This window comes from Leptonotus elevatus, chromosome 1 (genome assembly GCF_054856555.1).
Source record: "Leptonotus elevatus isolate MCC_2025b chromosome 1, RoL_Lele_1.0, whole genome shotgun sequence".
NCBI classification, from domain to species: Eukaryota; Metazoa; Chordata; class Actinopteri; order Syngnathiformes; family Syngnathidae; genus Leptonotus; species Leptonotus elevatus.
The window spans coordinates 39,670,954-39,688,387 of record NC_141239.1 but is presented as its reverse complement, the minus strand read 5'-3'; the positions used below and the strand labels follow the sequence as shown (position 1 = coordinate 39,688,387).

The following is a 17,434-nucleotide window of genomic DNA, read 5'->3' as shown; positions in this document are numbered from 1 at the left end:
AACCAGGTACAGTTAGAACATTTTGTTACATCCCACTACTGTCGTGTGTTGAGGGGTTAACACTCAACTCAAGCTTTGGCACATTTCCTAACCAGTTACCACAGTGGCCAGTGTTACAATGGGCCTGCCATGCACGCGCGCACGCGCGCTGTTGTTGCTGCAGAGTCACGGCGCCCCCAAGTGGACGTTTGCGAACCCCCGTGCGCGTGCGGGAGGAGGGATCAGTGCATTCGGCTGGGGCTGGACCGGGACAGGAGAGCGAACGGACGGCTCTTCTGCGGAAAGTAAACGCGTGTCCAGGACTTTATTTCCCGTTTCTCCCCCCTTTTTTGTCTGTGTTCCCCCTTTACGGAAATGAGGGAATAATCCACACTGGACCAACCGAGCACAAAAGTTTTGAAGTTGGAAATATTTGGGGTAAGTGGTACTTTTTTTTTAATGCACAACAACGTGCATTCCTGTGTCTACTTATCTGCCCTTTTCCTAGTCTGTTTTATTCTTGCTTTTAAATGAACTGAGTTGTGATTTGTGACTCGTCTACAGGCAGAACACAAATTGATATGCATCTTCATTGAATTCCGCAAAGTCTTAAACTCTTTGCCTTGTCCCTGTTATTGCTTCATGTACGTTGGCGTGGTTTTTAAGATTAAGATAAAAACGCGTCACTTTCCCGGTCAAGCAGCGGACAGAGTGGGGACATCTGCACGAGCGACTCCTTCGCATCCTTGTACTTTTTGTCCGCTAGAGGGAGACACAATTAGTCGTCCATGTGGAATTTTGACAAGGCCCAAAACGAGGCGTAAAAATGTGGTTATCATTTTAAATATTATATATGATGTATTCTTGAGTGTGTGTGTTTTAATTATTATTATTGGATGGAGGAGTTATTTTTTGACGTGCTCAGGGGGTGAAATCTTGCTTAGCATCAACACTTCTCAGGTTCGGGTTTTGAATCCCAACGGCCTTCCGATGTGATGTTTGCATGTCCGGGTACTCACCTGTGACCAAATTAGGACAAGTGGTGATATAGGAACATGTATAGATTGATGGATGGATGGTTGTATTGATAGGCAGGCATCTTGCCAAAAATTACATTGCTAGATCAGAGAGTACGTACTTTATGTAGTACAGTACAGTATTTGCACCCCCAACCAGTGGATCAGTAGGGCTCATCAAATCCTGTAGGGCAGAGGCATTAGAATCAAGGCCAAGGGCCAGGGGCGGGGTCTGATCCAGCGTACTGCATCACTCTATGTGGCCTACTCGAACACATTTAGTGACTGCTTTATGTTTCTTACTAAATTGAATTGTTATTTTCCCCTTTGACAGAAAATCTGGAGAAAATGTTCCATTTTTCTTCACTTCACACACAGACAAACATTTGTTCTCACCAAAAATATACTGAAATATTTGTCCATGACTTCTGATTTCAAATTCAATTTGTTGTGCATATAAGCTCAGATCAATTGCACTAGCAATTGTGTACAGTAGCCTATGTGTAGGCTATTGATGTGATGCGTAGGGAAAGGGATGCTAATTGATGATAATTTTGCAATTCCGATTCTATCACTGCTACTGCTTATCAGTCCGATTCCTTATTGATTCTCTTAACGATTCTCTGAGAGTAAGGGATTGTAGTAGTACAATCAATACTGCATATATGATGTCATTAAGTATATCATTAAATGATATACACATTCTAAGTATTCTCTACCTCTCTATATTATCTTTTGGGGTGCCAAACTAAAGTGTGACTCTGCCTTGACACCATGTTAGAAAAGTTCCGAGCCAAAGTACACTTAATTCTTGAATGCGACGTCATCACGCATTTGTGACGTGGTAAGACAAATCAATAAGCGGGGAAAACAAAAATTCTTAGGAATCAAATTACCGGAAACTCAAAAATAAGCGGTTTTCGATTCCCATCTCTTGGTATGGTGACTATTCAGTTGCCTGTTTTTCAGTGCCAAACTCTGAAGTAAACCACAGCTATGATGAAAATGAGTTTGACATCCTTGCAATGTGATTCAAATTGATGCCCAGCGATGCGGAAGTGAGCAAGTCATGTTTAAAGCGTGTCAAATCACATCACTCCCCTTACACGTTTAAAAATCCTTGCTAAGTATTTAGTGAGTGATCAAAAAGGCTCATCACTGGTCAAATATCTGTATTGCTGTATGCAAAAAAACTATGCAAATTGGGAGCTATACAGTACTCAAATACTCTCGCAGTGGCCAAGTTACTTTCCATTACCTACTTTCAGTAACAGACACTTTCTCGTTATATCATTCCCAAAAAACGTACTGTATACTATTTTCACATTTCATCATTGGCAACATGGTGGACTAGCGCTTTACACATCTTCCTCACATTTAAGAGGTTTTGGGATCAAACCTTCTGTCTATTCCATGCACAAACATGTGAGGCTCATTGAACACTCCAAATTTTCCAAAAGTGTGAATGCTTGTATATCTATATGCGCTCAATACGATTGACCGGCGACCAGTCCAGGATGTACACCACCTCACTCACCCATGACCCTAAAGAGGGAAACATGCAACAGAAAATCAGTGTGTTATTTTAACATTTCTTATTCTTGTTTAACAAGCTTATTTGCTTGGGTCGTGTGTGTGTTTTGTTATACAACAGAATGGACAAGATGATGGAGGGGTTAAAGGTCATAGCGCTGTGCCTTATTTTTGGAGCACTGAGTAACGCCCAGGTACCCGAATGCAGCAGTAAGTGAATGTTTAGCTAAACCTTCAACAACACTTGCATGTTGTTTATTTGTGTTACTGGAAAAAAAATATATAGAAACCATATGTACTTTTTTAGCCCCATAGTTAAAATGTGTCGCGTGCAGTCAACCTACAACATAATTTGGAATCTTATCGTCTTGATAACATCTGTGCCCTTCAATTTTTTTCATTCCCCTCCAGAGAAGCGAGAATGCCCTATTGATGTGTACTTCACCATTGACACATCTGAGACCATCGCCCTGCAGGAGTCTCCCCCTGGGTCACTTGTGGAGAGCATTAAGGTTCATTTTGAAAGTGACTCATTGTTTACATGCAAAATACAGGAGATGATGTCTCGTGCGCTACATCTTCAACCCTTCCGAATGACATCATTGCCAAATTGCGTCTTTCTGTTGTAGCTCTTCAGTGAGCAGTTTGCAGATCGTTTAGAAGCGGCCGAAATTCGGGGCGCTGTGCGGATCAACTGGAATATCGGCGGGCTGCACTTCTCCCAGACACAGCAAGTGTTCAGCCGCATCGGATCCAAGAGTGATTTCATCTCTGTAAGTTATACAGACGCCCTCGTGCACTGTGATTCATATCATCACGATAAACACTCAAGGACTGTTTGCTTTGCATTTTCCATCCATCCCAATGGATCATAATGGCGATGACTGTAGTTTAATACTGGTTTACTTTGGCAAAAGCATTGTTTGCCCATATTAAAAAAAAAAAACATCTTGACCCGGTGTCACCCATGCTGAAGTGAATAATCCATCTGGTAGGCATAGAAACAGTATAACCTGCATTAGTGACACAGCTGAATGCTATCAACATTGATTTTTTTTTTTTTTTTAACCAAATGTCAAACAACACTTTTAAGGCTTACCTCATGCAGCCTTTCTCCTGTGTCTGACCTGTTTGTCAAGATCAATGATAGATATTCTACAACCAGGATTTCTGTTAATTTTCTCTGAGACAGGCTGCTTGCTCACTGCGACCCTTCAATGTTTATGTAGTATTTCAGGAAGACAGCAGCATCACTAATCGGTCGGTCCCTCTTTAAGCTAACGTTGATCAGCCTACGAGTCAGTCATCATATGCAGGAATCATCCTCAGCACCAGTTTACTCACTGCTAGTTTTCACTGTGGCAGATAGTGACTAGCAAGTATTTGTTTATGTTTGCGTGGGACAAATGTAAAAAACTAAAACAAAAAAAACATTCAGATCATTTGGCTTAGCGATGTCAAAGCCCATTAGCTTTTTGTTGTTTTTAACGTGGGTGGTATTGTGACCCGTGTTGGGCTTTTTGATGGTTCTGACCAATTTCAAAATAAAATACTACTTAAGAAGACATTTGACTAAACGAATGCTCAATTAATTATTAATTAATTTAAGGGTTTTAAGCAAACATATTTAATAAGATGGGAGAAGATCTCTGAATGTTCTGTATTCCTATTCAGTGTTCTATTAAGCAGATGTGAGGAAACGCTAAAGTAGGCTAGTAGCAGCTATGGTTGTGGAGCCATTTTGTGCACATGTATGTAGATCACCCAGTTGACCGCTAGGTGTCACCATTGTGTCTGTTCTGTTCACCAGTCTTGAAGTAGACTATTAGTTTGCAGCAGGTGTGTAATTAATCATTTGGGAAATGAGCTAAGCAGTAAATTACACCCTTTTTATCAATCTCACGAGGCGGCCATTTTGTCACTTGCTGTCGACCGGAAATGACATCACCGTTGCTCAGGGCTCAGGTAACAACCAATCACAGCTCAGCTTCAGAAAACAGGTGAGCTGTTATTGGTCGTTACCTGAGGCAGGATAATTGATCAAAATAATATTTCAGAAATGCTTTTGATCGGCAAGGTGCAATCTAACACATTGTTTTCATTCAAAACCCTTGAAACAATTTATTTTGGAAACAAATGTAGTGTTGGGCATACAACAGCAAACATTAGCAAGAGAATTTCAAACACTGCACGTTGCAAGTAGTAGGCTAACAAGACGTTCCACTGTTTCCAGGGTGTCAGGGGAATTCGTTACCTCGGAAAGGGCACTTACACGGACTGCGCCATCACCAACATGACCATGGAAATGCTGCGCGCGCCTTCATCCCCCAACGCCCTGAGATTTGCCGTGGTCATCACCGACGGCCATGTGACTGGAAACCCCTGCGGGGGTATCAAAGTGGCAGCGGAAAGGGCGCGTGATGCGGGCATCCGCATTTTTGTGGTGGCGGCATCCAAGAATATTGATGAGACTGGACTGAGGGAGATTGCCAACGCTCCAGCGACAGTCTACAGGAGGGACTTCATGGCTGTTGATCTGAGCTCTGGAAGAGCTGTCATCCAGACGGACACCATTGACCGCATCATTAAGACCATGGTGACTAAAACACTGGAGGCACACATGGACGGAACAGAAAGACCTTCCCTGCTAACACCTTGTTTCTTCTGTCTTTTTTTTCACAGATACATCAATCATTTGTGGAGGTAAGACAAAAAGGAACAAGACTTTCCAGAATACAACTTCACTGATTTTTCACTTCATCTCCAACAGTGCTACAAAGTGTCTTGCCTTGAGACATCAGGGCCACCAGGTCCAAAAGGCCACAGAGGACAGAAAGTGAGATTTGCATACACACACCTTTTACATTGTTCGTTGTTTCATCCTCATCTTGAACTGAGCCTCCTTTTTCATTGTAGGGTGCTAAAGGAGACAATGGGGATCCAGGTCCAAAAGGTCTGGGAGGCCGTCCAGGTGACCCAGGTATCGAAGGGCCCATCGGTCAGCCTGGTATCAAAGTAAGAGTCATCTTCCACCACCATTTGCAGCTTGAGAATGTGAATTTTGCAAAATCTCTGACTTTCTATTTTTCTTTTTGCCTCTGTGAAGGGAGAGCCCGGACTTAAAGGCGAGAAGGTGAGGCTTTAGGATTTATCTGTTACAAATTGCTCAACAAAAATCGATGATGTCGAGTGACCATTAATGACTTGTTTGTCTACAGGGAGAGCTGGGAACTCAAGGGAAAAAGGTACATTCTTCTTCTTCTTCTTCTTCTTCTTCTTCTTCTTCTTCTTCTTCTTTGTTTTCTTAATTGTATCTTCTCCTTGTCTTCAGGGTGTGGCCGGAATCGCAGGACGCAATGGAACAGATGGACAGAAGGTGAGAATAATATTTTCAGTACCAATTACAACAGTGACGGTTTGCAACAGTTCAACCAAAGAACCTTTAATTACTGCGTTTGATGTTCCATTTGTGATTTTTTTTACCTTTTCTCGCAGGGTAAAATTGGACGGATCGGCGCCCCTGGCTGCAAAGGAGACCCAGGAGACAGAGTACGGCGGCATTACCAGTGAATCCTTGAACAGCTGTGTTCTGGCTTTTAAAAAAATATATGTTTTATGCTTGCAGGGTTCCGATGGTCACGCAGGAGATGTCGGTGAACGTGGTCTTGCTGGAACCGCTGGAGATAAGGTATAGGAACTAAACTCAGATGAAATCAAGCAGCATCCGCAACACCTGTTGTAATTATGTGGCTGTAGGGAGATCCTGGACGTCCTGGAAGATCTGGTCCTCTGGGCAATTCTGGTGAAGCTGGACCAAAGGTAATGAAGATGATAAAGACTCGTGTCAATAACAAACCTGTAAATAAACTACTAACTCTTACGTTGTTCACAGGGAGAAGGGGGAAGTCCCGGATCGCCTGGCTTGCCTGGACTGAAAGGATCTGCTGTAAGACTACCATATATTGCTAAGAAATTTCTCATTCCTTCATGTTTACTTATCTGTGCATTGGTTTTTTTTAAGGGCACCCCGGGACTTGGTGGAGCGGGAGGGGAGCCTGTAAGGACAAGCAATTCTCTAGATTTTTTGCTCTCTGTTTTAGAGCTAGTTAGGATTTTACACTGTTTTTGTTTTATAGGGAAGGCGAGGCGATTATGGACTTAAGGGTTCTCAAGGACCAGATGGAGTCAGGGGGGACAAGGTATGCTTTCACAACAAAATCCTTCAAGTCTGTTTGAATTCAACTCAAGTTCATTTCCCCCCCTTGGTGCAGTTCATTTGCTCAGGCGTAAACATAATAATTCATCTCCCATGTCAGAGACGCCCAAATATTTTAAACTTACTCTGGCACAGTCCAGGTGTGGTGAGAAAGATCCAAGATCAATCCAATCCTAGCGTTGACAGAAAAGCTAATCTTGTTTTCATCAGGTGAGGGGCGAGCATTTCTTGACATATAAACAAAGATAATTGCTCTTCATGTTGTATTTATTAACACTTTTGTGTAACTTGGTTTGTGGTAACGCACTTCGGTTTGCTAGGATTTTTTTTACTGAGAGAAATCTGAATGTACCAGCAAGGAAATTAATTGAGTCATCTGTTTTGCTAATTCACTGTGAAAGTGTGTCATAGGTGCGAAAGCCACATGATTATTATTCATTATTCCTCCAGTAATGTACTGTTCTTTATATTTAGGGTGAAATGGGATCAGAGGGCTTGAGGGGCCTTCCAGGTGAATCAGGAAACAAAGGCACAAAGGTGAGAGGACCCCCAATTTTCTTTACAAGAAGTTCTATGGGGGGGGGGGGGGGGGGCATTTTGCCACTTGCTGTCAAGTGAAAATGACATCACTGTTGCTTGGAACTGTGGTAACAACCAATCACAGCTCAGCTTCAGAAAACCGGTGAGCCGTGATTGGTCGTCCTGAGCAACTGTGATGTCATTTTCAGTCGACAGCAAGTAGCAAAATGGCCGCCCCCAGAGATGGATATAAAGGGTGGATTTTTCTGCTTAACTCCTATTCCAAATATGAATCCAAATGTATGGCCAGATACAACATATTGTAAAGGCAATTTTGGGGTGGACTTCCCCTTTAAATTGAATTATTCATTGCATTTGGCCCGTTATCAATCATCTCTGATCCAAACAGGGGGACAATGGTCTTCCAGGCCCCAGAGGACCACCAGGTACACAAGGAGAGTCGGGTCGAAATGTAAGTCAAATGACTTATTTGGAAATATCACCAAAAGCTGCTCTTTTGTGCAAAAGCGCTAATTTGTTCTTAATCGTAGGGTACACGAGGCGACCCTGGTGATGCCGGACCAAGAGGTGATCCAGGTCAATTTGGACCAAAGGTGGATGTCTATCTATCTTCTTCTCATATGATGTCACATGATGAGTGTTTTAATGGTTTCTTTCACATCAATTCAGGGAGACCCTGGAAGACCTGGCTTCAGTTATCCTGGACCAAGAGGATCATCGGTACCGAAAACTGGCGCAGGTTTACGCACACGTGTGAGCTGTGGCACGACATTTCACTGCTTTTCCGTAGGGTGAGAGAGGAGAGAAGGGAAATCGTGGACCTCGTGGCGGCAGAGGAGACTGTGGCCCTAAGGGTGATCCCGGAAATAAAGGGACCTCAGGAGAGTCTGTAAGTATCTCTTGATTGTTGTCTGAAGGCTTCGGATCATGCAGGTGTACTAAGTAACTTGTTTTGTCAAAAGGGTGAACCCGGATCTCAGGGTGAGCCTGGACCGAGAGGATCTCGAGGAGACTTTGGGCGTGATGTAAGTGAACAAAAACTGCAACGTAATTTAGAGGCCCCATTTGATTATGATGTCTGGGCAAGAGATATGAAATATGGACTGCATATTCAAGTCATCGTTTCTTCTTCAGGGAGATTCTGGTCCTGAGGGAGACCCTGGCCTCACTGTAAGACCCTTTTTTATCACATCATTTCAAATGTTTAAGACGTGATTTACCATATATAATCATTTCTTCCTGCAGGAATGTGATGTCATGAATTACATCAGGGAAACTTGCGGCTGCTGTGGTGAGCCTCCAGTGCCATCCATGATCTCATTAGGATCATCTGACTGAATGTCCCGTCCTTATAGTCTGTCGTTTTTGTTTGCAGATTGTGAAAAACGATGTGGCGCTCTGGACATTGTGTTTGTGATTGACAGCTCTGAGTCAGTTGGACTGACCAACTTCACTTTGGAGAAAAACTTTGTCATCAACACCATCAACCGATTGGGATCCCTTGCCAAGGACCCCCAGTCAGAAACAGGTTTGTCAGCCTGAGCATGGAATATGTCCCGCAACATGTCTTGTCAACTTGATTTGGTTTCCAGGCACAAGAGTGGGAGTCGTTCAGTACAGTCACAGTGGAACTTTCCAGGCCATCCGGCTCGACGACCCCAAGATTGATACACTCTCCTCTTTCAAGGTCTCGGTTGTTGGATCCCAACAATTTTTATTTCTTATGTTACTCTCTTTAATTGCGAACATTCTATAGATTGCATTTATATGTTAGGATGGAGGTAGGTTGTGTTCAGTGTTTTGTTGCTCATTCCTTGGAGAATTGGCATACTGATTATTGGATTTTGTTACATTTAAATGGCAGACTGAAAAAAATAGTTTCTTAAAAAAAACATTAGTATGAGCCGATAATCCTGTTGCCCCGACGCTCCCCTTTTTTCTTTTTTTTTAGCATTGTAGATGTAAACTTTACCAAAATAGACTATAGACATTTCTTTTTAACAATTTTCCCCATTGGCAGTAATGGAAATTTAATTGTATCTGTTTCATAAACCATCTAAGTAACAATTGTTGACTGTCGCACTGGTGTAAAATTACGTTTACTATTATACTGAGCAGTCAGAACAGATTATATTTGATTTGGTGACTAGGTTGCTGCTACAGCATGAAATAAGTTTGATTTCCACTTCGGTGGGCATCAACCTTATGTAATGGTACAACACGCACAAAAAACAAAACATATTTGTGGAGTTAAATTGGAAGTCAACCCAAGCATTTTATTTACTGTACAATAATATGTTGTCCAGCTGTTTTTATCCATCTTGCGACACCAAATGACACCATTGTGGTGCAGGGCATATAACCAATCAGCGCTCAGCTTCAGAAAACGGTGAACCCTGATTGGTCGTTACCTGAACCTTCAGCCACTGTGATGTCATTTTCAGTCGTCAGCAAGTGGCAAAATGGCGGCCCCTCTGACATGGATAAAAACGGGTGGATTTAGCTTATTCCACAAATACAATATTAATCAGAATACCATGTTTCGACGAGAGGGGCTACTTAGAACATATTTTAAATATTCTTTAATCCTTCAGGTGTTTACTGAGCAGAGGTCTCATGTGATGTCATCCATGTTCTTTGATTTTGTGACTTTGCAAAGACAAAGATCTCGAAAAACGTTTGGTAGGACTACAAAACATATTGCATAAACGCCCGGGAATTCAACTATAGCGTTTTTTACTGTTTTGTTTGTAAACTTGACAGAATTGTAACTAAAATACAACAATAACTCTAGTTTGTTGTTAATTAATACCCTGTCTGTGCTCTGTAAACACTTTTTGGTTGTCTTCATATTCAGGATGCAGTGAAGAGCATGGAATGGATCGCCGGAGGAACATGGACTCCATCTGCTCTGAAGTACGCCTACGACAATCTAATCAGGGACAGCCGTAGAGCCAAAGCCAACGTCACCGTGGTGGTTATCACCGACGGACGCTTCGACCCCAGAGATGATGATTCGTTGCTCACCTACCTGTGCAGGTGCCTAACGCTGTCTGCCACATCTGCATTTATGTAAAAGCAAAGATTGAGCTCATGGTTTATTGGGGTGTCCACGTGTGTGTGTGTGTGTGTGTATGCAGTGATCCCAGCGTGGATGTGAGTGCCATCGGTATTGGAGACATGTTTGACCAGATTGAGGAGAATGAAATTCTGAAGAGTATAGCCTGCCAGAAGGATGGAAGGGTGCTGGGCATGAGGCGCTTTGCCGACCTGGTGGCTGAGGAGTTCATTGACAAGATTGAGACGGTCCTCTGCCCAGGTACAGTACATGGACATGAACGGGGCACAACTCGTTTTCAAAGTAGATCCTCGCTAATTCTGTGTATGTCTTTACTTCAGATCCTGTTGTTATATGCCCCGACCTGCCATGTAAGACAGGTAAGCCTTTTAAAAAGTTTCACACACACACACACACACAAAAACGGATATATGGCATTTGTCAGAGTCTAGCTCTTGCTTTACAGCATGTGTCTGTCTTTGTGCTTCTTTGGCTTTGGTTGAATTGATACCACATGAACCAGTACCACTAATTACATTTAATAACAGTCTGTAGGTGTGTCTGAAGCATACAAACCGACAACATTATGTCGAGAAGAATGTGCAATTAACCGTGGTGCCAATGCAATTAGCACATCTCTGCTCCATTTTTGTTGTAATAGTAACGTGGTCTGAGATCAACCATCTAAAACAAACAAACAAACAAAAAAAGCCTAGACGATGTTGTTACTACCATGTTGTTTTCAATATTTTGACTTAAAAGCAAGGGTTCCCAAACTTTGTTTTTATCAAGTCCCGAACAAACAAAATGTCATGTATATATGCTAATGTATGTACATTTACATTGACCTTCCGCCCAGAAACGTCCCTCTTATGGCAAAACACAACCAAATGGCAAAATACAGGCTGAGGTGGTGGTGGTTGATGACAAAATCACCACCACACATTAACAGAAGCCCAGAGGTGTTAATTGAAAAGGATTTCATGTGTAAACATCCAGTGTTTATGAAGTGTTTATTTCTGAGTGAAAACTTAAGACATCCGGGTTACATCACCAGCGTAGGAATGGAACTCGGCCGTAAATTTGTGGAATTTGAACTAAGCAGCAAAATCCACCCCTTTTTAACCATCTGAGAGGGCGGCTATTTTGCCACTTGTTGTCATTTGCTCAGGGCTCAGGTAACACCGCAGCTTCAAAAAACAGTTGAAACATGATTGGCCGCTACCTGAGCCCCGAGTACCTGTGATGTCATTTTCATTCGATAGCATGTGGCAAAATGGCCGCCGTCTGAGATGGATTAAAAACAATTGGATTTTGAAGCTTATCTCATATTCCACAGCCGCAATATTGATCAGAATGTTGTGTTTAGACTATTGGGGACACATACAACATATTAGTGTGTTGAAATATAAGTAAAATACCAGACATGGATGTACAGTAAATATAAATCCAAAAAACATTGTCAATGCAGCATTTTACACTGACTATCTGTAACCTAACAAAAACACACAAACATTTGTCATTTCAATGACTTGATGGACTTAAGAGAAAATGGCATTATACAATCACTAAAATGTAATCAATAGCCTAATCGAACTCAACCTTCGATGAACCTCATTGACCCAGAATAACGTTTGTTTGAAAGTGAGCGCACCTTCAGCATCTTCTTTTCTGCGTGGTGTTCGTGGGACCCCGCCCACAATGTTATTCCGCCCCCTTGTTGCAGGAGGGCGCTTCACTTCAAGGCAAAGCCCTCCCGCATGGAGGCCTCTGGCCGAGGAAGGCACCCCCTCATTGGTCCCTACCTCTTTGGAGGGTGTCGCCGGCCTTCTGAATCAACTGGGCAAGGAACAATATGGTGTTGGCGTGGCAGCCATGGCATACACAGCCCAACGAGCAAAACTGGCCAAGGGGACAGACAGGCAGCAGTGGACCCGGCTGTTCATCGACTCTTTCAAATATGTCTATGGAGACATAATGGGAGACCCTGAGAAAGCTATAGGGCTCTGCTAATGCTAATATGCTAACCTTGCTACCTCATGAATATGCTTCAGGCTGGACTGAAAGATCTTAACAACACTGCACCTTTTGAAGTGGAAGTCAACCTTAAACATTTCTTGACAATAATATGTTATATGTGACCTCACTAGTCTAAATATGACATTCTGATGAATATTACATTTGTGGAATATTGAGTTATGAAGCAAAATCCAGCCATTTTTGTCCATCTCAGATTGCAGCCATTTTGTCACTAATTGTCGACCGAAGATGACATCACAGTTGCTCAGGGCTCAGGCAACGGCCAGTCACAGCTCACCTAATTTCTGAAGCTTAGCTGTGATTGGTTGTTACCCGAGACCTGAGCAACTCTGATGTCATCTTCAGTCGACAGCCAGTGGCAAAATGGCCGCCCCCTGACATGGATAAAAATGGCAGAATTTTGCTGCTTAAATCATATTTCGCAAAATTAACCAGAATACCATATTTAGACCAGTGGGGCTGCATAGAACATATTGTCCCCAAATTTTTTTAGGGTTGACTTCCCCTTTTTAATCCAGATACGTGCAATATACACATGTGGTCTAATGTGAGACAATCTCATGACATTTTTCTGGTCTTTTTTGGAATGACTATTTGTCAAGCTTTTCAAGAGCGAAACAATGAATTCTTTATTTCTGAAGTACTTAACCTGGGACCGTATCCAGGGAACTTAAATTGTGACGCATAATGGATGTCATCCATTTGTTGGACGAATTTTCTATAGAGCCATTCATGCTTCTCTTGTGGAAGGTGGCTTTATGATGAAGCCATATTTCCATTGTGAATCACTGGCTTGCGGAAATCCTCAAATGACTTCATATTATTTAGCGTTTTGCACAACCTTTAATTTTGGCTCTGTGAATGATTTGTACTGATCTGCCACAAAGGTCACATTACGCACTATATTCTGTATGAACCAGAAGACGTATGGTGTTGTTTTGATTATTTAATTTGGGATGTAATTATAGTGCCTTCATATTTTAAAGAGATTTAAAACCACCTATGGTTTTTATATGTGCATGTTTTTTTTGCATGTGGCTTGGCTTGTAGTGGATTCACTAAGAATTGATGACAGGCTTTCATCAAAGCTCTTTTTGTCATATTAGCTCAGTGACTGCAACTTGCAAATGTGTTGTGTGTGAAATTTTGGGTCGGACTGGATGCATTCATCGTGTTTATATTGTGTCCAAATAAATTGGTATACAAAGCATATACAGTGGTTTCCTGATATGGACTTAACAACTGCAATCAAGTGCCGACTGGATACGAAATCTGATGTTGAAGACATAATGTGTTTGCATGTGCGTGTGTGTTCCAGAGCCTGCTGTGGCCAGCTGTGTGCAGCGGCCAGTGGACGTGGTGTTCCTGTTGGACGGCTCTGAGAGGATGGGACTGGAGAACCACCGGCGGGCCAAAGAATTCGTTGAAAACGTGGCCCGTCGCTTCACCCTCGCCAACGGCCAATCAGACGAGAGTAACGCCCGCTTAGCCTTGGTGCAATACGGCAGCCCGAGCGAACAGCGAGTAGAGTTCTCGCTCACACACAATCTGACGGTGATCTCTGATTCGCTGGCGCGAGTGACCTACATGGACTCTTCATCGGCTCTGGGCAACGCAATCATCCACGCTGTCAACAATGTGGTTTATCGATCAGGTCCACAGGTAAACGGAACACATACCGCTGTCACACCCGTCATGCACCTCATGTCTCGGCCATAACCTCTGAGAATGTTTTCCGCTTACCTCATGACAATGACTCAAGTCCAGAATGCTAACAAATTGCCAAGTTACACCCTTTCGCCCAGCAGACCATGTTAACCCAACCCAAACGTTAACAACTCATCTTGGCCTAAGCAAGGTCGTCAGACATCACTCTCAGGTTGGCTATCATCCTGAACAACAGTGGACTTTGCTTGTTTTGGTGTGAAATAGATTTGAAATTGCCCATACAAGCCAATGTGAGAGGTTGTCTATTTTTAGCCTCTTTTAAACAGACAACTCTTTGCACAGATGAAGCAGAAAGGCCTTTATAAAGTCACATGTGGATTATACACAGAACACTGCAAAAGTGGTTCACTGAATTCCTAACAGTGTTACATATAGTAGATCAGTGGTGGGCAAAGTGTGGCGCGGGGGACACATATGGCCCACTATGTTCTTTAATCCGGCCTACCAAGCGTTTATATTGTTAATAGAGCTGTCAAACGATGAAATATTTTAAACAGATTAGTCACATTTTAGAATTGTGATCAATCACGATTAATCGCTTAATTAAAAAGGCTTTTTATCAACATTTTTTTGCCCACCAAATTTAATAGTCAGTAATGTGTTAATTATTTCGACATTTAATGTTATAAGGACGTCTTCAACATTTTTTTATCCACTGCGCACGCTCATCCTCCTCTTTTTCTAATCGGTTAATTACTTCCATGATTTAAAATGGGGGGAAATGACCCCAATGTTTTGACACAACAAATATTCTAAATGTCATACACAAGCATTTATGAAATGCTTTACTTTAATGCATGTAGTTATGTTTATTGTTTAAGCAAAACCTATGCTACCTTTAACGTAACCATCCGCTGTCAAGCTAAAGTGTGATTAATAGTGTGATTAATCTGCGTTAATACATGATTAATGCGATAATTTTTTGTGAATAATTAATTAGTTAATATTTTTACTTTGACAGCACTAATTGTTAAGTGTCATTGTTAAATGATTCATAATGAATAATACAATAATAATGCTGGCTGTCAAGATTAAAGTTTTTTTTTTTAAGTAACCCCTCCTCATTCTTCCGCCTCTCTCTCACGACATACGCGCACTCATAGCCGACAACGAGGTGCTCTAAGCGGCCATGCTGTCAAGTCTGACTTTTTTTTAAATCCTTTTTACCTGCCCTTGTCTTGACTTTTCGACTTTTCTGGCTTTTGCTCCGTGATATATAAACACTCAAGACTGACAACGTACGTTATTATTTAAATTAAATGTTTCATTCGTTTCATTGATTCAGCTTTTTGTGTGTGTGCAGAAATTGTTTTATTAAAATATTTAGTTAATTGAGTAATTAATTAATGAGAAATAATATGATTGAAAATGAGAACATATTTTGATTTGATTTTATAAAAATAAAAAAATTCACATATACCCCCCTCCCCCCCAACTATTACAACTATTCCTCCCATATCAGATATTGATAACAAGCTAGTACAAAAATAAAAGTGACAACATCAGAAAGCAACAGCACATAGGATAATATTAAACATGACATAGCATTTAGAGCGGTTTAGTCAAGTAGTTAAGTAGTAAATGCAGGCCATGATTCATTTTCTCTGTTTTATGGTCTATGCATTAGCTCAGCTTTAGCTGTATAAGTCAAAGTCGTCAATTATGTCCATGCTGACTGTTAATGCACACACTGACGACATCAGCCACCATCCGGACTAACTCGGGATTCAGTATATTGCTCATACTTCAGATTCAAATTCATAATCCTCAGATTGAGAGACAACCCCTGAGAAAACCATCTGTTGCTTGAACCCTAAGGCGAACTTTACTTGACCGTTGCGTTAACGGAAAGAGAGAGAAAAGAAGCAGAGCACGCAGAGCCATTTCGACAGTCTTTACCTTTAGTTTATTAACTAAACCACATACTGAAGATACTCTGAGTCCCAAAAGTCACTTACTTATTGTTGTTCAGTCTCCTCGCATCCTCACATCAAGAAACGCAAAAATGTAGAAGAAACAACAACAACAGCTGTTTGCTGTCTATGACATCTGTTCTCATTACATATGATAAGTAAAAACAGGATGAAAGATATTTTGGACTTCTTTTTTTTTTCGTGGACAATCTTGTGTGCATTATTTCTTTGAAGCCACACTTATATACACTTAAGTTTCCCACGGAGTGCACTTTCCTCTTGACCATTCCTCTTGTGTGTTGCAGGGGAACCGCTTGGCTCGTCGCAACGCTGAACTGGCCTTCGTGTTCATCACCGATGGCATTACATCCAGCGAGCAGCTGGAGGAGGGCGTGTCCTCCATGAAGCGAGCTGAGGGTGTTCCCACAGTGATCGCACTGGGAAGTGACACCGATGAGGAGGTGCTGCGGAAGCTGGCGCTTGGTGACATGTCGTCCATCTTCAGAGGCGACGACTACGCCATGTTGAACAAGCCGTCTTTCTTTGAGCGTTTCTTCCGCTGGATTTGCTAGTGAGGAACTGCAATGCTCGACACCATAGAGTTAGAATTCGTAGAATGAAAGAAAGAGCGGTCCTTCGGCGTACACGAAAAAACACAAAAGCACCAACCAAACCTCTATGAGCAGGATCATGACCGAATGTAAAGCACTGATGCAGCTTGATATCCCACTGATATGGGTGGAGATTGTTTTACCAAAAAAAAAAGAAAAAGATCATTTAAGTTGGGTCAAAAATGTTACAAGTTTGTTCTATTCATTCTAAATCTATGGTCAGCTGTCCAACCTAAAAACACTCATCAAAGATTTGTATAATTGCATTTGTATGAAACTAAATGTAGGCTTTGTTTTGAGGTTTTTCTTTTTCTCTCTCACTGTTGTCACAAAGTCCGTATTTGTACATGAAAGGTGCTAAACTAGAGAAAATGACAAAGCCATTTGTAGTTCTGAGGACTTTTTTTTTTTTTTTACTATTATAATATTAAACTGTACAATAGTTTGTCATGGGAATGAGAACAATCTCTCATATCCCACATAAATGCCGCAGGATGAACCACACAAGATAATACATGCTCATACAAATCCAAAAACTGCCACAACATCTGTAAACATGAAATCCAAATAAAGACAAATGTGGTAACTCCATCAGTGTCTTTTTTTGTTTTTGTTTAAAATGCTTGTGTGTTGCTCATTGTGTGACCCATGACTCTCCATGGTTTGGATCAACTCAAGTTTATTTCAGTTTAGGATTTTGCACTTAATTTGTTCTATACTGGGTTTTTTGGGGGGCGGGGGGTATGTTTTCCAAACATCTTTACCAAATTGCCACCTTTGATTATACGGTATCCTTTCTT

At 41.7% G+C, this 17,434-nt stretch overlaps 1 protein-coding gene across 1 annotated transcript; it reads left to right on the top strand.

Annotated features, from left to right (window-relative positions):
* Positions 1-240: 240 nt before the first annotated feature.
* On the top strand, positions 241-17,225 carry col6a2 (collagen, type VI, alpha 2). Its single transcript, XM_086098995.1, has 32 exons — positions 241-417; positions 2,650-2,738; positions 2,940-3,040; positions 3,158-3,301; positions 4,762-5,124; positions 5,211-5,231; positions 5,299-5,364; positions 5,445-5,543; positions 5,635-5,661; positions 5,747-5,773; positions 5,860-5,904; positions 6,024-6,077; positions 6,154-6,216; positions 6,285-6,347; positions 6,421-6,474; positions 6,550-6,585; positions 6,665-6,727; positions 7,219-7,281; positions 7,673-7,735; positions 7,815-7,877; positions 7,954-8,004; positions 8,075-8,173; positions 8,247-8,309; positions 8,419-8,454; positions 8,530-8,575; positions 8,660-8,812; positions 8,877-8,971; positions 10,142-10,323; positions 10,425-10,603; positions 10,684-10,722; positions 13,701-14,044; positions 16,329-17,225. Exons 2-32 carry the CDS (start codon positions 2,651-2,653, stop codon positions 16,593-16,595), a joined length of 3,057 nt encoding a protein of 1,018 aa, XP_085955121.1. The 5' UTR covers positions 241-417; position 2,650; the 3' UTR covers positions 16,596-17,225.
* Positions 17,226-17,434: the final 209 nt, after the last annotated feature.

Coding starts and splice junctions, on each gene's coding strand:
- col6a2 (XM_086098995.1), top strand. CDS start 2,651: ATGGACAAGATGATGGAGGGGTTAAAGGTCATAGCGCTGTGCCTTATT. Junction 6,728..7,218: donor ATGGAGTCAGGGGGGACAAG/GTATGCTTTCAC, acceptor CTTTATATTTAG/GGTGAAATGGGATCAGAGGG. Junction 8,576..8,659: donor GGAAACTTGCGGCTGCTGTG/GTGAGCCTCCAG, acceptor TTTTGTTTGCAG/ATTGTGAAAAACGATGTGGC.